Source organism: Scaptodrosophila lebanonensis, unplaced genomic scaffold (genome assembly GCF_003285725.1).
Source record: "Scaptodrosophila lebanonensis strain 11010-0011.00,11010-0021.00 unplaced genomic scaffold, SlebRS2 tig00000001-arrow-pilon, whole genome shotgun sequence".
Lineage (NCBI taxonomy): Eukaryota > Metazoa > Arthropoda > Insecta > Diptera > Drosophilidae > Scaptodrosophila > Scaptodrosophila lebanonensis.
In genome coordinates this window covers 12,446,033-12,468,136 of record NW_022060529.1, presented here as the reverse complement: position 1 = coordinate 12,468,136, position 22,104 = coordinate 12,446,033, and the positions used below count along the sequence as shown (strand labels likewise).

The 22,104-nt window shown below is 39.5% G+C and overlaps 5 protein-coding genes across 10 annotated transcripts; 3 read left to right on the top strand and 2 right to left on the bottom strand.

Moving 5' to 3' along the window:
- The first annotated feature begins 567 nt into the window (after positions 1-567).
- On the top strand, positions 568-10,437 carry LOC115634415 (protein lingerer). Of its 6 annotated transcripts, XM_030532114.1 has the most exons (14): positions 569-1,052; positions 1,120-1,291; positions 1,348-2,714; positions 2,956-3,413; positions 3,685-3,792; positions 4,528-4,632; positions 4,785-4,891; positions 5,216-5,703; positions 6,669-6,803; positions 7,069-7,194; positions 7,257-7,508; positions 7,580-7,735; positions 8,781-8,813; positions 9,476-10,437. In XM_030532114.1, the coding sequence occupies exons 1-14, from the start codon at positions 687-689 to the stop codon at positions 9,572-9,574; spliced, it is 3,972 nt and encodes a 1,323-aa protein (XP_030387974.1). In that variant the 5' UTR covers positions 569-686; the 3' UTR covers positions 9,575-10,437. The 6 variants fall into 6 exon arrangements, with proteins under 6 accessions (XP_030387977.1, XP_030387975.1, XP_030387973.1 ...); XM_030532117.1 differs by lacking the exon at positions 8,781-8,813 and having other exon boundaries at positions 568-1,052; positions 5,216-5,607; XM_030532116.1 differs by lacking the exon at positions 8,781-8,813.
- A 99-nt stretch (positions 10,438-10,536) lies between these two features.
- LOC115633750 (vacuolar protein sorting-associated protein 28 homolog) lies at positions 10,537-11,335 on the bottom strand. Its single transcript, XM_030531225.1, has one exon. It carries the CDS (start codon positions 11,260-11,262, stop codon positions 10,630-10,632), a length of 633 nt encoding a protein of 210 aa, XP_030387085.1. The 5' UTR covers positions 11,263-11,335; the 3' UTR covers positions 10,537-10,629.
- A 1,171-nt stretch (positions 11,336-12,506) lies between these two features.
- LOC115633706 (sugar transporter SWEET1) lies at positions 12,507-13,955 on the bottom strand. Its single transcript, XM_030531167.1, has 5 exons — positions 13,791-13,955; positions 13,663-13,740; positions 13,357-13,586; positions 13,113-13,288; positions 12,507-13,038 (listed from the first exon to the last, which is right to left on the bottom strand). Exons 1-5 carry the CDS (start codon positions 13,865-13,867, stop codon positions 12,919-12,921), a joined length of 681 nt encoding a protein of 226 aa, XP_030387027.1. The 5' UTR covers positions 13,868-13,955; the 3' UTR covers positions 12,507-12,918.
- A 331-nt stretch (positions 13,956-14,286) lies between these two features.
- On the top strand, positions 14,287-18,275 carry LOC115625225 (solute carrier family 2, facilitated glucose transporter member 1). The gene is made up of 7 exons (XM_030520213.1): positions 14,287-14,621; positions 15,409-15,513; positions 15,588-15,748; positions 16,417-17,011; positions 17,072-17,284; positions 17,365-17,467; positions 17,782-18,275. Exons 1-7 carry the CDS (start codon positions 14,529-14,531, stop codon positions 18,033-18,035), a joined length of 1,524 nt encoding a protein of 507 aa, XP_030376073.1. The 5' UTR covers positions 14,287-14,528; the 3' UTR covers positions 18,036-18,275.
- An 856-nt stretch (positions 18,276-19,131) lies between these two features.
- On the top strand, positions 19,132-21,232 carry LOC115619957 (solute carrier family 2, facilitated glucose transporter member 3). The gene is made up of 6 exons (XM_030512987.1): positions 19,132-19,140; positions 19,475-19,764; positions 19,893-20,478; positions 20,540-20,752; positions 20,817-20,919; positions 20,979-21,232. The coding sequence occupies exons 1-6, from the start codon at positions 19,132-19,134 to the stop codon at positions 21,230-21,232; spliced, it is 1,455 nt and encodes a 484-aa protein (XP_030368847.1).
- The last annotated feature ends 872 nt before the right edge of the window (positions 21,233-22,104 follow it).

The following is a 22,104-nucleotide window of genomic DNA, read 5'->3' as shown; positions in this document are numbered from 1 at the left end:
ATTAGGAGCGCCTGGCGTTTTGGTATATTCACATATAGATGGTGCGGTTCGGTCACGTACTCTTGTTGTTACCTGTTTTGCGAATACACACGCGCGGCTGTCGCCTATTAATTCCTCTGGCATCACATCTACTGTCTGCATTCAACTTTGTTATTCTCATTTCATGCTTTGTGAGCTGCGTTTACTTTGTGCGTGTGCTTCTTTCTTTTCACTTGCTCGGGCTGTGACGATCTGCGGTTGTTGCTGTTTTCTATATACATACATACATATGTATGTATACATACATGTGTGTGTGTTGATGTGCGTGTGGTTTGTTCACGTTCTTTCATTCTCAGCGATGTACATTGAACTCAGCTGACTATGAATTCGACTTGTTTCATGCCGACAACTCCTATAACTCTCATTTCCGACCGCTAGTGTGTTCTTTTGGTTTCATAAGTACATATTATATTTATGTATTTAACTATGATTGATTTTTTTTCGTTAAACAATTCCAACTAAGTAGATTTGTTATAGTATTCAAAAATTTTGGTTTATTTGGTCAGTTTATAACTTTGTGAGGCAACGATAAAGATTCGAAAAAAATTGTATCAGAGCAAATTTACCAAACTAGAAGCGAACTTTAACCCTCGTACATACATATTTGCATTATCTACAGCTAATTTGTATATACAGTGTACATAGAGATGAGCACACAACAAACTCGTTCGAGTGGTGGCGGCGGAGGAGGAGGCGGCCGCAGCCAGAAAAAGTCAAATACCGCCATTGGAGGCGGCACCGGTGACGCAGGCACACATGCAGCAACGGTAAACAAGAAAGCTGATGCCAACAAGACAGAGAAACCAGAGAAAGCCCAACCGAAGGCCACAACCGAACAGCTGCGTATTGCCCAGATCACTAATAGCACAACAGAGGATCCGCAAATAAACGAGAAGGTAACTCTTCTATTGACTATGACTCAACGCTCTGAAGAGGAGGTATGTTGTGCCTTGAACGAGTGTGACTATGATCTGGAAGCAGCGGCAAACTTCTTGATAGAGATTCTGCCGCAGGTACGTTTACAATAACTCCCATCCCTCGTATCCGGCATTTAATATGATTATTATATCTTAATTTAAGGGCGCCTTTGCCAAGTATGAGAAAAAGCGCAAGAACAAGGCCGCGACCAACAGTGATGGCGCCGGTGGCGATGGTGATTGGGCAGATGGCAATGCAAATGCTGACAAGCGGGAAAAATCGAGGAATCGCAGCTCCAACCGCGGTGGACGCGGCGGCACTGACAGTCGAGGATGTAAGTAAAAAATTTATAATAACTATACGAACTATAATATCCATCATTTCTTACAGGGCGCGGCAGAGAGGCCCGTGAGAATGAGCGCAATACGCGCGAGTCTCGCGGTGGTGCCGGCGGTGGAGAACGAGGGGACGATCGCGCCAACGACAATTATCGCGGTGGTCAGCGTAATGGGGGTGGCGGCCGATCTAGTACTGGCGGAGGGCGTGGCGGTGGATTTTCGTCACGCTCAGGTCGCGGCGGTGGACGCATGGGCACTCGTGGAGGTGGGCGTGGTGAGCGTGGGTATGGGTCGCGAAACAATACCAACGACGATCACCACGAAGTTGAGCTTTGGGACAATACCATTGCGCAGAATGCCGAGAAGCAGCAGCAAACGCACGACGATGCCTGGGGTGATTGGAACAATGAGGAGTACGAAGGTTCGCTCAAGGACAGTAAAGTGTTCACTACGAGCAATTTAGCTACTCAGACAGCTGCAAGTGTCGTTAGTGCAGGCGTTGGCACTTCGGAGCTGTCAGCACCGCCAGGACTGGAGAATCATTTGGGCACATCCGTGCTTGGGAGCACGGCGCATCTACAAGGATCTCATCTGAATGCGCTAGTGGGCAATGCTGTTACATCCAGCACTACGGACGACAATTCGTCTGGAGCCACAGGTGGCGGCTTGTCCAGTTCGGCGACCACGCCAATGTTGCAGTACAGTGCAGCGGTGAGCAATCCACCGCCGCAGCTGCAATCTGTGGGCACGCAGAGCAACAACGCGGCGTCAACAGCGCTCAGTTCATCGCCTTTCGGTGCAACAGATACATTCTCAAGCGCAGCCTCCGCGGCAGCTACTCTGGTGCAGCAGGCGCAACAGCAGCAGGCACAAGCGCCCATCAAGGCATCAGCAACGCTGTCAGCGGAACAATCTCAGTATTTTAACTCGCTATCGTCGCAGAGCGGTGCACCAGGAGCTACGCAGCAATCGGCTGTGTCTGGCTATGCACAAAACGCCGCCTTTGGTCAGAATTCATCGAGCGTTGGACAATATCCCGCTTCTTATGCCAATGTGTTTGCTTCAGCTCCCGGTTCTACTGTGACATCTGCCAGCGATCAGTCGCAGCTGGTGGGCAGTGGCGGTCAACAACCACAGGTGAGGCGGGCGCGTGTTAAGCTGCCGCCACCCTCGAAGATACCATCGAGTGCTGTGGAAATGCCCGGAGATAACGCAATGAACAACATTGGCTATTTGGACGTGCAATTTGGCGGTCTAGACTTTGGTACTGACGATAGTTTTGATGCGCTGCCTGAAAAGTTCAATGCTGCCGTAACGATCGATAACCAGCAGCAACAACAGCAACAGCAGGACGACTACCAAAGCAAGTCAGCGCAGCAGCAATCAGCGCTGGCAGCAGGACTGCAAAACTCACAAATCGTAAGCATCATAAAAAATCCGTTTAGCTTTAAGGTCGCCGTGAATATGAAGTAGTAAACTCTTACCGGCCGACTACCAGCATTTCAGTTCTACAGGGAAGACATCTCTGAACTTAATTAAACCTAATTTGTGTTTCTTAGTTTCTTATAAAGCTAATAGTACATAGTAGTCAAAAAAGGATATTTTAAATTAGGGCAGTTCACACATCACAATAATATTAATACAAACATTTTGAATTTAGTTACAGGGAGACGGCTTATCAGCAGGCGGCTATGCAACTCGTTCTGCGGCGCAGCAACAAAGCGGCTCGACAGGAGTTAGTGCGGGCAGCAACGCCTTGGACCAACTGTCTAAGAACGATCCTTATGGACAGACTAGTTCAGGAAGCAGTGCAGCTGCGGCCTATCAAAATGCATACCAGACGAGCGCGGCTAGCAAGGCTAATAATGCCTATCAGACATCGGGGCAGGGTGGCTATAGCAGTTCCAGCTATGCAAATGTGCAGTCCTCTGTGGCAAACAGCTATCAGCCGCAAAGCTACGGTTCCTACCAGCCCAATGCGGTCAATTCCTATCAACAGCAACAACAGCAGCAGCAGACTGTTGGCGGCGCGCAAAATGCGACGGGCAGTGTCTCTGGTAGCGGAAATGCCACACAAAACATTCCGGTTGGTAGCAGTGGCACCCAAAACAGCACAAGGTAAGTGTGATTGGAATGAAGCTAGTCAAATGTAGACAGATTTACTTAATTTGTTTCAAGTTATATATTTTAACACTGTTATATGAATTTGATTAACAAGAATTCCCCACCACCTAATCTCTTTTTCTTGTTACCTTCTCTTCTCATATAACCCGTCGAATCAAAATATTGTTTACACTCGCTTTACGAAATTATCTTCATTTATCACAATTTTGTCTAAAAAAAAAAAAACCAACAACAACATATTGTCACACTCATATGCAAATAACAGTGCAAATGCGAGCTCTGCCTATCTTACGTCGGGATATTCGACGCCACAAAGTGCTTACCAGTCGAGCCAAAGCGTCTATGGCAGCACTGGGCTTTCAAACAGCAGCGGGTATGTATGCTTTGAGCCCCATATTCAATATAACGAATAGAAAGAAGACGAAAAAACCAATTTATTGCCTTTTTGTGTGCATGTTTAGTTCTTGTTTAATAATATACACTATACGGTATAGTTATTTTGACGAACCATATTTCGGCACCAATATATTCGAAATTTCAAAAACAAATTTACAGTAACATACAATTGTAAATAAAATTGAACGAAATAAATTTGAGCCTCGTCTCATTGTGTGTTGAAGAAATTGCTTTTAATTTAAAGCTTTTGTCAATAATCGTCTCACGCAAAAAAAAAAAAAGATAATGTTTGGTTCCATTTATAAGATATATTATTATCACAATGAAACGATTAGTGGTTAGGTTAAATGTATTTCTTCAAACAGGTTTGTTTCAGTCACTGGTCAGATACAAGACGTAGATTACATGTTATGCGATATATTATAATCTGATACGAAAATAAAATACAATACCAGCTTAATTTCCATCAGATAGTGACAGTTCAGTTATTATTTTCAATAAAAAGTTTTATGGAAAAGGTGTAAACATGTGTTTACAAATTGAGAAACAAAAAAATAAACGTTATGTGTTGGTCAAAATAACTATGTATTTTGTTTAGTGTATTCTAATTTGTTTGAGCTCTAGAGTGAAATTTTTCGGAATGCAAACACAGCCCAATTGTAACAAATGTTTTCCTCTGTCATTTGTTGAATTGTCCTTGTCGAACGTCTAGGTTTGCTGGTAGTACAAGCAACTCCTCATCGCAGTATGGTAACTTTAGTGCAAGTGCCAAACTGAAGGATGCAGCCACAGCTGCTGGCGCGGCGCATTATGACAGGTAAGTGTAGGAACAATACAAACACATATTCTATACATACATATAGACACCCTTGAGCAATGCGGCGGCAGCTTTTAATCGATGACTAACCCCACAAATTAGCACGCAAAAATAGAATAACTAATTATTACTGTTTTTATTCTAATTTTCAGTGTCTCAACGAGCAGCGGAGTCAGCAGCAGCAGTGGCAGCACTGGAAATGGTGCGTCAGGTGCTGTGAGCGGTGCAGCTGGTGCTAACACATCGGCGGTTTCAAATAGTAAGTGCAACAAAGTCTTTATAATAATAATTTATTCATAAAAATTATACGCTGAAACCAATATGGGCCGTAATCTTGACAATTCGTTCCCTTTGAAAATTTGAGGCGACACAACTTTTGCAATTACTATCCCCACCACTTCGGTAGGCCCGATGTTCCTTACGGATCTATCTTCCAGAAATTGTTTTTTTATATAGGAAATTGTGGAAATGGCGTAAAATATTTGGGCAATAAATTTCTTGTAGAATTACATTTTTAATGGCTTATCAGGAACCTAAGTTTTATAGCTAAATGTTTATTCATTTAATTTTGTTTCATCTGCAGCTAACAACAATAATGTGAGTGCCAGCAGCTCGGCCAGCAATGTGGCATCGGGCAACAACAGCAGTGTGACTGGTAATCAGAGTTCCAGCTCCATTCCTGGTGTAAGTAGCGGCGTTGCCGGCAGCGCGTCCAATAACAGCAGCAGCGCGGGAGTGGGAGGTGTGGGTGTGAACAACAATGGGGGCAGTGCTGTAGCATCGGTGGCACAAACAGCAGCCGGCACAGCAGCGGTACTTGCCTCGCTCACAAACAAGAACAGCAGCAGCAGTAATAGCAGCGGGAGCGGCGTCACGACTGGCAGCGCAGGCGCAGGCAGTGGAACTGGTACTGGTGGTGCTGGTAGTGGTGGCGGCAGTGGCAGTGGCGGTTTGGTGCCCACCAACATCCAAATGGTTAGTCAATATATTCAGACTGGATTGCCATACTATCAGCAACCAGTTTATTCCTACGAGGAATTACAAATGATGCAACAGAGAGTGCCACATGTGGTGAGTTCATGGAGAAAAGCAAAATAAAAACACCAACAACAAAAACATAAAAAAAATGCAACCAACACAATTTGTATTCATAAAAAGCAAAAAATAATTATCCGCATAAATCCAAAATTTCATTTACGCATTACATTTTTATTAGCGAATTCAGATTCGTACGCGCCTGGCTTGCAAGCGTTGCAGCTTCTAACTGTGTTTCAATGTGCATTAACATTTTATGATGTCTGTGTGTAAATAATATCCACAAATTTCCACTTGCACTTTTTATTCCATGCATTTATATTTTTGTCTGTACAAATACATTAAAAATTTAAAACTCCATATGATTAAAACAATTTCCAAACAATTGGCATTCACCAATCACACCAAAACTCAATGTGCTTCCTCCTTTCTCTCTCTCGCTAACTATCATCATTAGGTTAACCTGGCCTGGTTCACATCCATACACACTAAATTAATCCATGCTCCCTCCATAACAACATGAACAACTTTCAAATTTATGCAATATAATAAATCCCCTACTAATTACAATTATTTAAAACCTCATAACTTTTATATAGTCAAAAACCCTAACACGACTCCAATGGTATTAAAGATAATAAGATTAAACTTGAGAATTAAGCTGCACGACATGTTTATACTATATTTGGCATAAAGAAGTGTTTCCCTAAAAGGGAAACTATTTGTTTGTCATGCGGTTCCATTTTCATGTTTAAGCTTAATAGTTGTTTTTCTCCATCCTCATATAATCCACTAACTCCTCCATTTATTTCGATTTCATCTCGTTTTATGTTCATTAAATAATCACATTACATTAAATAATTTATGCCTCTCAGCTTTGCCAACTACAAATCTAGTTACAAATCTATTTAACTTAATTTCAAGTAATTGGCTGGCAAAGATGTAAATGGCATTTTAACAAAAAAATTCATATATTTTGTGTATCATGTTCCCTTTTACAGCAAGGCTATTACGATCTGAACTACACACCCACCAGTTTAGGCGCCGGACGTGACAATTTGGGTTCGGTTGCGTATTCAACAATGACTGATGGACGCTTTGCACGCACTGACAATAACTCCAGTCCTGTTAGCAATGTAAGTTCTGAACTTTCCACTTCTAATCTCGCTTTGGAACCCTAATAACAATAATAAGAGATGTTTATAAATCCATATATGTATATCGTGATTTAACATAGAACTCGAACAAAACGTGTTCCAATTTATTTTATTTTGCATAGCAATATACAGGACTAGCTCAACAATTTTTTTTTTTTGTTTTTTCACTATTTAGTGAAAGTATAAATTAACTAATTAAACGCATACGAATAAACTTAACTTATTATTATTTTCAATTTACCAGGTATCGAGTACAATGTCCCAACAAGCCGGTTCAAGCGCGCCCATGCTAAATGTTCCTTACGCATATTTCTATGGGGGAAATGTAATGCCTGGCGGTTTCCAATATGGCACGCCTGCCATATATCCAGTAAGATTATTTTCTGCATATTTACTTAATGGTCGAGTAACGGACCAATATCATTGTAACAGCAACAAATTCCGACCGCCAATACTGCATCCGGAGGCCAGTTCCCAAAGCCGTCGTACAGCGCAGGATATGGCTCAACTAGCTATGACCCGCTCTCACAGACCACACAGGACTACAGCAAGGGCGGCTACTCGTCGAGTGTGAACCAGCAGAGCAAAACGCAGGCGGTTTCGAACCAGCAGCAGGCAGGCACTGGCTCAGACTTGACCTCGTCCATGTATGGCAAGGGCCACGTGACGCTTAACAAGGTCAATGTGCGTATAATTTGACTTGATTATACAAAAACAAAAGCATGTTCTAAAGACGGTCTTACTTGTTATTGTAGTCGTATGAGAAGCAGAGTTTCCATTCGGGCACACCGCCACCGTTTAATATGGCCAACACACAGACAGCTGGCGGCACTTCGGCGCAGCCATATGGCATGTATCTGCCCATGCCCGCTGCTGGACATCATAATATGATACATCAGCCTATACATCAGGTAGTTTCTAAAATGCAAGATGTTGTGTTAGACCGAGAGCAAAATGATGACATAGAAGTTGTGTATGAGAATGAGGCATTATGGAAGAATCAGTCTGCAAACTTTGGCGAGTCGTGTGACTTTAAAGTAGGCGCCAATGTAGCAGCACAATATCAGCAAAAAATCAACGGCAATACGAAAAGATTTCGTTCAAACTAAAAGTATTGCGCTAGAAGAAAGCAACCATCAATTAACGCACGCATATAAAAGCTATGGCGTTCATTTTAAAACATTATTCTATGCATGTTCAAGCTAACTGGCGCTTATTGTAAATATGTAAAGTTTCATTAAATCGTATTTTGTTCTTACATTGTAGGTTATTACTTAATTTGCGAGTTCTTATTTCACTGTCAACCATCGCACATATACACACACATATATATCTATATTAATTCCATTGTTATATTAATGATTTAATGATTTGTAATTACTGCTTGTATCCGCCTCCGGCGCCTACACATATTCTACATTGTACATAACTTATTTATCCATTTTATTTCTGAAACTAAAACAAATGCTAATTAACCATTAATATATACATATGTATTAAAACATCATTTCAATTACTTCATTTTATCATATATTAATTTGTAAAATTACCTATTTTATGTCAATTAGCTTTACTTACTACTTGTGCACCTGTTGATCTATGCAGTAATCGTAACTAACAAAAATACAGTTCATGCATTTTTCTATTTTTTTAATTTATTAATTTCATTTTGACGCGCATTAATCATTCTCAATAAAATTTCTTTCGCTATCTCGTCACTTAGTTGAAACATTTCTTGTGTAGTACATAAACGGTAAACAGGCACAACTCGCTAAAAAAAAAAAAATTCGGCATTTTACATAAGTTGTCCGGAAAGTAAAATTGAAGCAGTCCTTATATAGAAAACGTGGAGAGTTGAATTTGAGATCCTGTTAAATTGTGAAATGCATGAAATTGTTCTCTTGTTTGACATTTTTCTTTATAATTTCTTTTAATTTTTTATGGGAACAACATTAGATGGACGGCAGGATTCATAGCTCATCCCGCCGGGTAAGTTTTCTTTGTTGTTGTACTTGAAGTATAGTTTTGGTAATTGTATGTATGTAATTGTAGTAAATTAACACCCCTCATATGGGCACGCACTCACACACCACACTCATCTAAATTAAACGGCCTTCGAAGCACTAACCTATTAGTAAAAAAAAAATAATAATAAAAACATAAAAGCACATATTTTAAGGCTTATAACAAAATCAAGTGAAGTTTTTGTATAAGTTTTCATTAATGCCTATTTAACTCTATGCATTGACACAACTTACGTTTTTCTAAAACAATTGTAATGAAAACATGGGTTTTTTATATTATACTCACTCGGTAGCGAAGTTTTCATAACGAGATGCATGTTCTTAATTCCCTACAAAAAATAACAAAAAAGAGAAAAACATGAATTCAAAGTTGCTTAAAAAAAGTGCTGCGTGTACATCAACTACTTGTGAAGGGCTTGCGAAGTGTTACCTTCAATATATAGAACATTTGTTCATGCGTATCAAGATCTACACACATTTATAATCACTGCAGTGTCTATATCGTATTCTCTATGCTAACGTACATCTTATTGTATATGGATGACAAATCAACAGATAAAGATATACTGCTATTGTTGGTTTTGAAGAGCATTTTTTTATTAATTATGGACATCAATGCATTTGCAGGACTCGAACAGCGCTGGCCAGCGCCAACAGTCGAGCAGCCAAGCAAAATCGGCTGGCAAACAAGGTTACTCGCCTTCGTACTGGACCGGACAAAACTAGCTTCCGGAGAACACAATTTGGCGGCCCCTACAGATAACACTTCAGCAATGTAGCGGTCGTACAAGCGAATTTTATAGCCTTCGCACCACGCCGATACATATATTTAACAACAACACAACGTTGCCTATAACAAACACAACAATAACAACAACAACGACCATAGCAGCAACAGCGGCCAACTCGGCCCCGACTCCCAATCAGTTATTAATGCTTGTGAAGGAGCAATCAGAATTGAACACAACAAAATACGCCGATGAATATCTAAGCGAAGATGAATTTTCATCAGATGAGAGTAATCTAATATATGAAGATGAAAGATCATATTTTACTAAGTAAGATGTTTTTATTACAACGCAGCACTGCTCATCGTAGAACCACCCACGCGTCCTTCAGCAAGCATATGACAAACATACATACAACAACCATACAAGAGCATGCAAGTTATAAAGTATACCAGCCACACTTCACATTAAATTGCCAACACTCACACACATGCGCGTACATACACAAAAAAATACATATGGACACACACAAAAAACACATACAGCAACACCCGCATAAATATACCAAGTACCATTCTCACATTGCATACAAAAAATTTACAAAGATAAAAGGTAACAATTATTAATTATTAAAGGCGTAAAACGATTAAACAGATTGTAAGCGTAAGAGAAAAAGCAGAAGTAAATTTAAAATAAATATACATTAAAGAAACAATACAAAACGTAACGTGAATGAGAAACAACAAACAAAAATAATTATTGTAATCGTAATCGGTTTAAACTTATATGTATAATTATAACCTTAATATTTAAACTAAATACAAGAAAAGAAGATACGATTAAATCCAAACAAATGCAAAATATGTTGGTCTCCTCATTTCTTTATTAACCCCAACCTCAATTTTCAGTAATGCGCAGAACACACCTCGGCCAATGTCATTAAACGAAACAAAAAGCATCTAGATACTATACTAAAGGGCGTTTTATTATGGAATAATTACATAAAAATTTATTTAATTTATACATGTGTATGCGTATGCACAAATATAATCGCTACTGACTGTGTAAGAGTTTATTGAAATCTGCATAGGCCGACTCAAGATCGAAGAGAAACTGTCGCACCTGAGCCTCAGTAAGTTCATCGGATGCTTGCATTTCGTTTAATGTGCCCAACCATTTATCCACCTTCTGTTTTGCGTCGAAGCCCTCGGGTATTAACGACAAGCGGTTCATATTGTCTGCCAAATCCTTAACATCCGGTTGCAAGGCGTCCATGGTATTGATTTGAAGGCGCAACTTGTCCATAATAGTTATGAATAGCGATACGATTTCGGCAATGCACTTCGAGGTATTGCCTTTGTCGTCACGTATGGTGATTGGGCGATCCTCCTTTATGCGTTCCAAAGCGGCGGGGCAGTCTAGGCGGAATTTTTTGACGAATGTGTCTACAGTGGGAAACTCGTCGCACTGCACTTGCTTAAATGCTATTTTGTATTGTACCAAGTGCTTGGAGCAAGCAGCCGTGTACTCCTGTGGTGTGATGCAGTCCCTAATGTAGGCCTTCTCCAGCTGCTGTATGGTGTTGATGATGGCATACAAATCGGCCATGTTGTCGTACTTTTCGCGTTCCCTGGCATTGCGAAACAGTTTTACCTCCTCGTAAAGTTCGGGACTGTGTTCCTGCATATTTCAATAAGGCTTTTTGACTTTTTTTTTTATTAGTTTTCAAGCACAAATGACTATGACGAATCAGTGATGTGCGAAGTGTGGATATTTATAAAATATCGATAAGTCGATTGTTGACACAATTTTATCTAAATTCATGTAATGCTATCTGTATTCTCACGACCCTCCTAAATAATTATATCAATATTGGGAATATTTAATAGCATCTGTATTTTCTTAAAATTCAGATTTTAATAATACAACAGGGACTGATTTAAATTTGTAAATGAATTTGTCAAAATGCTTCTTTATACAAATGCTACAAAATAAATATATATATTACAAAGTAATACTTATTAGTCTTAGGAACCCTGCTTTTTCAAAATTCATTAGCTTAAAAACAATTTTTAAAAATCTGGGTACCAAGTTTGGTCATTCTATATTTTATTTATACGATGGACTAGTATACCCTTGTGCATTTCATGTACAGGGTCTCAAAATCTAACGATTTCGATTGCATGTCGATATGAATTCGATAGTTTCTGTTATTTCGAAATATCAGCCAGAGCTGCCAAGCACTTATGGGCGCCAAGACGAGTGGTGCCAATTCCATTTCAATTTAATTTAAGCCGGATAAAATGAAAACGACAGAACACGAAAAAAATATCACTTGCCATCTAAATTTTTACTCAGGACTTTCTGACATTTGCAAGCAAATGTAGTTTTCACAAAAATATTCTTACGCACAATGCACGCAGCCGAAATAGAAAATATTGGTATGTTGAGATAAGAGCGGCTATAAAATAAACGTCCGCATTTAATCAACTATTATAAGGGCCGATTACCTGTTCATGCAATAATCAGGTATCAACGGTCAGGTCGTATATTCACAAACTGTATAAAAAACAGTGTCTACTGGTGTACATCAATTTAATCAGTATCAGCAAGAGTGTAATAAACGGTACTTCCTCTGAATATATTGAATCATCCATAGGTATAGTATATTAGCATATCGGCTTATCGGCATAATTGAATGAAATACGCAACCAGTTTGGCACCAATACTAAATAAAGCAGTTCTCGGTTTGAGCTCGAGTGTGAAACATTGCGGGTTGTTTTTGGTCCGACCGCTAATGAAGCTGTAATGTTTTTGTGTTTTATAACGAGCGTGGTCAATAAATATTAATATTACTTGCTTATGCAGTTTTTAGTTCAGTGACTCGCCAAAGGGTTTTGTGGAAAGTTGCAGTTGAAAAACATAAAACATATCGTTAAGAAATATACACAATATATTACGATGGGCGCCGCAGATCTGAATAATGTAAGTACATTTTTGTGACATTTGTAATGAATTTTTTACACTCAATATACTAACGTATGAGTAAACTTATGCATGTACATGGCCCAGTAACACATTTCACCATAAATTTATTTTAAGATTAGGTTAAACTTTTCCTTAATTGCTTTACTGGAGATGAGTTACCGGCCAATGTCTATAGTAACTAAGCTTGGCATAATTTCGAATTGCATTGCACAACACAAAGCAAGCGACATTCAAAAAAATATATACGTTATGGAACATGTTTAAATAGCAAATGCGAATTGCGCAGAATACGTACAAATAAATGGCCAATTGGCTATAAATATATATGTTTGTATATATGCACATATTTTTGCTCTAAAACGCCACAACCTGGTCCACTAGCTTATAGCCTGGACCTGCGAAACTACGTGGTGGGTATATAACAAAAAGCCCTAATTGCAGCATGGACAGCACAGCGCCCAGGAAATTCGGTATCTGTAAAATAATAAATGCAATATCAAGTACGTGCATACATTATATCAATTAAAAATCCGTGTGAAATGTCTCACCTGTATAAATGAATCCGATATTAGTATGCCATAGATTAACCACTGCAAACTAACAAAAAACGAGGTAGCTATTAGCGGCAGAGGCAAACTCTCCGAGTTCTTCACTCTTATAACATGCACCAGCATGGTTAGGGGAGCAGCAAAGAAGCACACAGTTACGATGCAACAGATAATACCTGCAGTGATACGAAATGAGCTATCAGTGGTGCATGCAAAATAAAACGCTTTTAATGTTCTTTCTCACCTGTGACGTGTATCATTTTTTCGCGGTCATTTTCCAACTGATTTGTATAGAAAATTACAGTCACAAGTATTGCAACAACAACAGCGAACTGCTTAACATAGGCACGTTTGTTAACGGTAAACACGTAGTACACCAGCGTGTACACAAGAAACAGCGTCGATCCAATTATATTGACCAAAACAATGCACTGCTCATTGGTGAGCACACTATACCGCAGCCAGAAACTGCAGCTGTACAAACAATACGAAAAATAATTACCATAGGACGCCTGGTAGAATTGAACAATTTGTGAACATAAATACTTACGATAAGAAACCACAAATGAAGGGAAACCCTGATGAATCTCCTGTACTTTTCTTTTGTATATATTTTCGGCATATGACACTGTAATGACAATTTTTCTTACCAATTCTAAATTATTTAAGCCCACTTACGCGCCAGATAAAAATTGAAAAACTGTGCTAATGACCGCTGTCGTAGATAACAGCGTATCAAAGGCCGGCAGTGCCATCCCGTCAAAGAAATAACAGACTTTGCTTTTTTGATATTATAAGTAACGCTTATTTTCGAATTAAGAATAAATAAAGTGCGACGTCAACAAAAAACAAAAAGCGACAGAGCCAGCTGATGGTGTACGATGCACTCAGGGATGTGAAATGTACGATAGACTATTAAGTTCCCGGCCCTTTGTGCACCTATCGTTATCAGTACAAGTCTTGCTTGTACAAATGCAGAAAGCTTTAGTTTCCGCAAAGCTTTTTTCTCTTAATTACCAAATAAGTTGTAACAACTTTGTTAATAGTCGAGTGTGGAGCGTCGATTGCTCCACAGTTTTCTAAATGAGGCTGGTCTATGTTATTGTTTTGTTAAAAAATTGCGTGTTTTAGTTGAAAAATTCTTAAAAAAGAATAGTTATGTAAATATAAAAAACACTCGTTGCTTTCCTTAAATCACATTCGTATATAAATATACGAACGCATATAAATGCCAATGCATTTTTATGTGTATTATACAACACTAAGAACGCATGGTAAACGCCGGTAGCGTAGAAAATAGCATATTTTTTATAAGCTAGCCATTGTGTTGAGTACGCACACGTGTGCTGTTGAGTTCATTTCGAGTGAATGCTAAGCTGAATAGTTAACACACATTTATGTACTGCGCCTTCAAATATGGCAACCGCTGAGGCCGAAGCGCAACAGTTGTACCCACAGTATGGAAAGGTTGAGATAACGAGATCGGAACTTCAAACGGAAACTACTAAGGTAAGCGTCGGTGAGATGGCAGCGAATGCTGACTGTCTCCTACGCTTGAACTGCACCCTATCTGTTTACTTTGAATGATCTTTCTATCTTCTAAGCTATCATCTACCACTAAATAGCAATTGGAGCAAGACAACAGAGTACATATGAATATACATACATATATTATATACATACATATATACATATGTATGTGTATGTACATACTATACACACATAATATGTAATATGTACATATAAATATAAAGTAGCCTTGTGCTGAATATAGACTTTCAAAATAGCGAGCATTTTTTTGCTTGGGGTAAAATAATAAAATTAATAATGGCTACTATCAGGGCGGAAGCCATTTGCTATAGGGCCAAGATTACAAGTTCATGTGACATTTATATATACATATGCACATATATTATAAGTATAAATGTATCTTACATATGTATACTCATATTTATGAAACGCAAAAGAAATTCTCTTTATTCGGTCGAAGTAATAAACAAATCTAAACGAATTGTTTATAAGTATTACATGAATGCTAATTTTTGGAAGTATTTAATAATAGAAATAAATTTATAAACTGTTTCAAATCTGCCATTTTCCTTAGCCAAAGTCATTGCTGATTATAATAATCTAATTGTAGCCCGGAATTACGGGTTAAAAAGAATTGATAAGCACGACCCCACATATGACGCATGACTTCCTAATTAAATTGAAAAAAAACCACTTTATTTTCCAAAGCACGCCTTCCCATTACCTGATTAACTGAAAGTTTACTAACAGTTTTCTTACCCCACAGAAGCCGGCATGGGGCAAACTGTTGGCGCTTGTGGCCTTCGCCACAACATTTGGTGCAGCCGTACCCACAGGTTATTGCATTGGTGTTATTAATGCTCCAGCTGTGGTAAGTTGACCCGCCTATACTTTATAATTGTATATAACATGCATACAGAAATAAAACTATGCTTTTTTTAACAGCTAATGAAGAGCTGGTGTAATGAAACTTTGCATCAAAATTATGGCAGTAATTTGAGCGGAAGTGACCTGGATCTGTTGTGGGCCTCCATTGTGTCGATTTTCCTTGTTGGAGGCGCTATTGGATCGCTTGGCGGTGCCGGGGCTGCAAATAAATTTGGCAGGTTTGTTTTTGCGCTCACCTGCGCTATAGATTAAGAATCAGTATCTCTTCTTATCGTCTAAAAAGCAATCGACTGTAATGATGAATGTGCCTAGGTACTTATTACCACTGTTTGATTTAAAGAGGGTCAGTTCCAGCTGGCAAGAATGCTTCATAAAGGTGAAAATATTAAGCAACTACTATGGCCTTTCTTTCAATATCACATCACTTTCTGATTTTGTGACTGTACTTACTTTAAAGTCCATATTTTCAGAATTTGAAAATAATACATTTTAATCTAAAATAAACCTCCTGATAATTAATAGCTAGTGGATAACGCACACTATATAAACTTAATCTTTTGAAATCAAGTACTTGAGCTTTGAATAGGTGATGAAAATAAAATGAAATGCTAATATAATTCGTGCTTGCATTTAGTATGAAATTAGAGGAGACAATATTAATTCTTTACAAAGCCGATTGAGCCCCAAATTCCTACATCATTTAAATTGAAAACCGTAATCATGATGCATATACACCGAGGAACGCTTGCTCAAGCCATCCGGAAATGCAAATGGCTGTTCTGCTTACATTATTAGTGGTTTGTGTCACAATGTCGTTTTATAAATAAACAATTGCACACAATACTTCGCACATGAAATTAATTCCTTGCTATGTATTTATTTGCAGAAAAGCTTGTTTTCTGATATGTGGCGTTCTCTTCACTATTGGTGCGTTGCTGTTCTTTTTCTGCCGGGCCGCCCACTCTGTGGAAATGCTGCTTCTGGGTCGACTGGTTGTTGGCCTGGCGTCTGGTCTTACGACTGCCACACTCCCCATGTATCTGAGTGAGGTGGCGCCGCTCGCCTTGCGCGGAACTCTGGGCGTGTTCTGTGCCGTGGGTGTTACTGGTGGAGTAGTCGTTGGTCAGGTGTGCAGTCTAGGCGACGTTTTTGGCAATGACGCGCGTTGGCACTATGCCCTTACCGCCTACATGGCGCTTGTCATTATCTGCTACTTGCCCTCCTATACCTTCCCGGAGAGCCCCAAGTTTCTGTATATCTTTAAGGGGAATCCTATGGCAGCGCGTCGCGAGCTTTCCCGGCTTCGTGGGGCCGATTCTGCAGATTTGATAGCACTCGAGATTGCTGAAATGGAGGTGGAGGCCAATGCTAAGGTGCAAGCAAGCAATTTTTGCAGTGTTCTGCGGGATCCCAGTCTGTTGCTGCCATTGATCATCGTTTGCAGTTTCCACGGAGGGCAGCAGTTGTCCGGTATTAATGCAGTAAGAGTATAATCCGGCTTTAGGTATCGCATCAACTACTAAGAGTACATTGTCTTACAGATCTTTTACTATTCGGTGTCCATATTTAAGATGGCTGGCCTCTCCACGGCCAATGCGGAGTGGGCTAATTTGGGCGCTGGCTGCCTGAACTTACTCATCTCCCTGCTGGGTCCGGTGCTGATGGCTTTCTGCAATCGTCGCATGCTCATGATGTTCTCAAGTTCATTGTGCGCCGTTTTTCTGTTCATAATAGCCTTTGTTTTGCACTACATTGTAAGTGCAGCTGTCAGATGTGAAAAATTATTTTTATATTAATTGCTCTGAAATTTGAACTAATTCCGGTTTCTTTGCAGAATTCTGTCAGTTGGTTTCCATTTGCCTGCATCTTCTGCATCATGGGCTACATATTCTTCTATCAATTCGGCTTGGGCCCAATACCCTATTTTATTGGCTCTGGTAATGAAAAAGTTTCGTGCGGTGCAGCTGTTCATCAATTTCTTTAGCGGTCAGCAAGCAAATACGCTTACACAGTGTCATTGCCCCCAATGTATATACATGTGTATATGGCGCGTGCTTTAAGCGTCACATGTATGATTTATTTATTTTAACAGCAAATCGTTGTCGCGATATTGATTCAATCACCACTTATACCAGTCATAGTCATTAATTATTATTAGTGCTATCAATTGAGCGCTGCTCGTCAATTTAAGTGAATCGGTTTTTATATAGAACACCTAATTTAATTATATTATCTTTTTTGCACTTTTCAGAGCTGTTTGAGGTTGCGCCCCGTTCTGTTGCCATGTCAATGGGCAGCCTGGCATCATGGACGTGCAATTTCATAATTGGCATGGCTTTTCCAAGTCTGCAGAACGCCTGGGGTGCTTTTGTCTTCTTGCCCTTCTCCATAACATGTGTGCTCCTTTTCCTGCTAACGAAGTTTTATCTGCCGGAAACGCGTGGACGGGATCCGCCCGAAGTAGCCGCTCTCGTCTCAAAAGGCTTCCGCTCCAAGGTCACATGAGCGCAAATAGACACTTGGATACTATTGCAATAATTTTATTGTAGTTTATTGGTGTTAAGTTCTCAATTCTAGATAGTTACGCAATTCAAATTTACAAAGGCTTACACTTATTGACAATAAGGCTAGCGTCTAAGCTGCGCTTGGCGTGGTCTGCTATAATTAATGCTCCAATAATTACTTTGTTATACATTTTTGTAAACTATTTTTGTACGAGAAATAAAGCGTTTCTATGAAAAACTAGCTGATTCGTTAAACTAAGCGAACAGCTTCGATAGCACTAAGCAAGTGCTCGAGCCTTTGAACAACTTACTTAAACGTTTAATTCAATTCCCCTTATCGACTCGTAAGCACAAATTTCTTATCTATACAAGCTAAATTAATTACACATCAATGCCACTTATGTGCACAAACAGTTCCGATAAATTCAATTTGGATTACTTTTTACGCTGCACTCAACTAAAAGAATGATATGGTATTCTAGATTGCCCATACATTCCGTAGCCCTACCGAAGGGAGCGATGCTTTAGACAGAAGTTATATTGTAGTGCAGTTAATTCTGGTTACTCCTTGCAGGTACAGCGTATTTAATAGTCGTGCTAGTCCCATTAGAATTTGGGGTTTGAGTGAGATGATTGAGGAAGGCTTGTAGTATCTACTAGTTTGAGAAATTCAATTCATTACCCACTACATACACATACGTACGTAATTGTGGGTGTGTGTGTGTGTACATAACGTCTTAAATTTTGTGTTACCCTCTACGTCAGTGATAAGACAATTAATAGCTTAAGGGGCCAGAACTGTAACTGAGGCGAGTATCTTCGTCTAATACAAGATTGTTTTTATATACTTGTATGTATGTAAGAGCGAGCGACGTATCCGTGTTAGTCGTATGTAGTTGACGTAACAATTTGGGACTATAGGGTCGTCAGCGAAAGATAAAATACGAGTGTCGCACGATTTTGCACAAATTTATGACTCAAGAACGAAATAAGAAAAGTTGGGCCTCATTGTATATTGAACAATTGTCGGCACAGCTTCAAAAATTTGTTCAGAGCACAGTTTAAAGTCTACACCATTGCTGTTAATCTTCCGTTGAATGCATATGGTGGGTGGTAGGAAAATATTCGAGTTAACTTGTTAACAAAAATAAACCTTATTGCTTTTGGTTATTAAAAAAAAAAAAAAAAAACAAATTTCATAAATCTGGTCTAAGAAACCGCATAACCTGTAATATAGTTGATAAACGTTAACAGTAATCTTATGAATTAATGTGGGCTGTAAAAAAAACTTTTGTTTTATATATTTAAAAGCTTAATTGATAATATGACAGATGCAAAATTCATTAAGTCGAGAATTTGACTAATATAATAAGTTTGTTTCCTAAGTCTCTCGTTTTGTACGTGGCCCTAATCCATATATGGCTTCCAATTCCTTTACAGTCAACAGGTAACGGAACCCAATCTAGTGCCAGTTGGACGCCCCTACTGCTGGTAATATGTCTAACCACCACTCTGGGCAACACGGTGCCTTTGGGGTATTTTCTCGGCGTTTTGAATGCTCCTGCAGATCTAATCAAAAATTGGTGCCAGGACCTTTTGGCCAACGAATATGACACACCCCTCAGCGGCAGTCAACTGGACGTGTTGTGGGCATGCATTGTATCAATTTTTCTTCTTGGCGGCATATGCGGTTCGTGCTTTAGTGCCTGGTGTAGTGACAAATATGGTCGGTGAGTCTTACAGTATATATGTACATATACCCAAATGTCGAAAGAGTACACAAGTTCGTTGGCAAAGGCTAGATAATTTAATTTTGAGTTACAAAAATAACTTTTTACAATTTCGCTCTATTTTGCAGAAGAGGCACATTGGTTATCAGCAGCATTTTGTTCATTTTGGCAAGCATTCTGTTCCTTTTTTGTCGGGACACTAGATCACTGGAAATGCTTTTGTCAGCGCGATTCCTTGGCGGCATCGCCTCGGCCTTTGTTCTGACTGTCCATCCGATGTATCTCCTTGAACTGGCGCCGATTGCGCTCGCTGGAACTGTGGGTGTCTTCACCTGCATTGGCATTACGGGTGGCATATTGGTGGCTCAAATTGTTACTTTACCACAACTTCTGGGAACTGAGGAGTTTTGGCATTATGCCCTCAGTTTCTATGCGCTGCTCGTTTTTGTCTGTCTGATACCCATGTGGTGGTTTCCGGAAAGCCCGCGCTGGCTCTGCGTTGTGAGACAGGAAACTTTTGCTGCTGAGGACGCATTACGTAGACTGCGAGGGGAGAAGGGATTATGGAGCGTTCCGAGAGAGATGCACGAGATGGAAGTCACTGAGGTCAGAAAGGGCACTTGGTGTAGTGTGCTGCGCGATAGGAATCTTTGGCTGCCGGTGCTCCTGGTGGCTTCATATCAGGCTTCTCTACAGCTGTGCGGGATCAATGCTGTCAGTGCGATTACTAACATATTACTAAATGAATTCCTATATAGTCGTTTGTTGCTTCCAGATCTTCTACTACTCCATGTCTCTATTTACCGATGCCGGCTTTTCTGCGGATATGGCCGTTTGGCTCAATCTAGGTCTGGGTGGTTTCAATGTCTTGGCATCGCTGCTGTGCACACTGCTGGTTTTCCATTTTCCCCGCCGTCCCCTAATGCTGATATCCTGCTCCGGCTGTGCACTTACTCTGTTGGCCATGTCCTTCGGACTCTACTATATGGTGAGACCCATACTATGATCATTTTCATACAGTACTATCTAGAGTTGTCTTTTCTTTTAAACAGGACACTGTGCAGTGGCTGTCGTATGCCTGCATCGCCTTTATGTTGATGTTTATTCTAGCTTTTCAGATGGGCTTGGGACCCATTACCTATTTTATGGGCTCTGGTTGGTGCCACCTTATCAAATTTTTTCCCCTCGAAATTGACGCGCCTTGATCTTTGCAGAGCTATTCGAGGTCTCACCGCGGCCCGTGGCCATGTCTATAGGCAGCCTCTTCTCTTGGATTGGCAACTTCCTCATCGGAATGTGTTTCCCACTTCTGCAAAGTGTGTGGAGTTCGTTTGCCTTCTTGCCCTGCATGTGTGTTTGCATTTATTGCGTACTCCTGACCTGGCGTTATTTGCCGGAAACCCGGGGTCGCACAGCATCCGATGTTAAACATCTGATGAACCAGGGACTGCGATCCCGCATTAATTAGAAAACGAATGAACCAATCCGAAGTATGTGTTGTACCCGTTTTTTTTTTTTTTGGTCAAGATCCCTTTGCGCACTTTTCTTCTAACTAATATGAAGAAAGTGGAGTTCTTTGGTCGAATCGATGCATACAAATTGTAACTAAAAACTGAAGACCGTTTACCCAAGCATATTTGTATCTCAATTTTCCTTAATAATTTCCAACTAATTTTTTTGACATTATGTGCGCTATGGGAGTTTTATTCTGAGGTATATACAAATAATATGGAGTATAACTTTATCGAGATAATATTATCACATGGATTATTAATATCAGCTACTATTGCCGTATTACATTAATATAGAGTTTAGTTCTTAATTCGCACCGACATATGCATATACGTATGTATATAAGTATGAAGCACCTGAATAAATACATTATCCATATTTTTACTGCAGTTATGACCATCAATTCATTTACAAAGAGCAGATATGTAAATAACAGAATTTTCCCAATTTATTTTTATTTTATTTAATTCATCAGAAATTTTACAATTTAAATCTCGATTTGCCATCACTTAGGTACTTGGTATGAGAATCGCCGAGGAGGGCAGCCATAATATTTTTTTATTTAATTTAATTTATCAGAAATTTCACAATTTATTTTTTTTAAATTTAATTCATCAGAAATTTCACAATTTAAATCTCGATTTGCCATCACTTAGGTACTTGGTATGAGAATCGCAGAGGAGAGCGGCCACAATATTTTTTATTTAATTTAATTATCAGAAATTTCATAATTTATTTTTATTTAATTTAATTTATCACAAATTTCACAATTTAAATCTCGATTTGCCATCACTTAGGTACTTGGTATGAGAATCGCAGAGGAGGGCA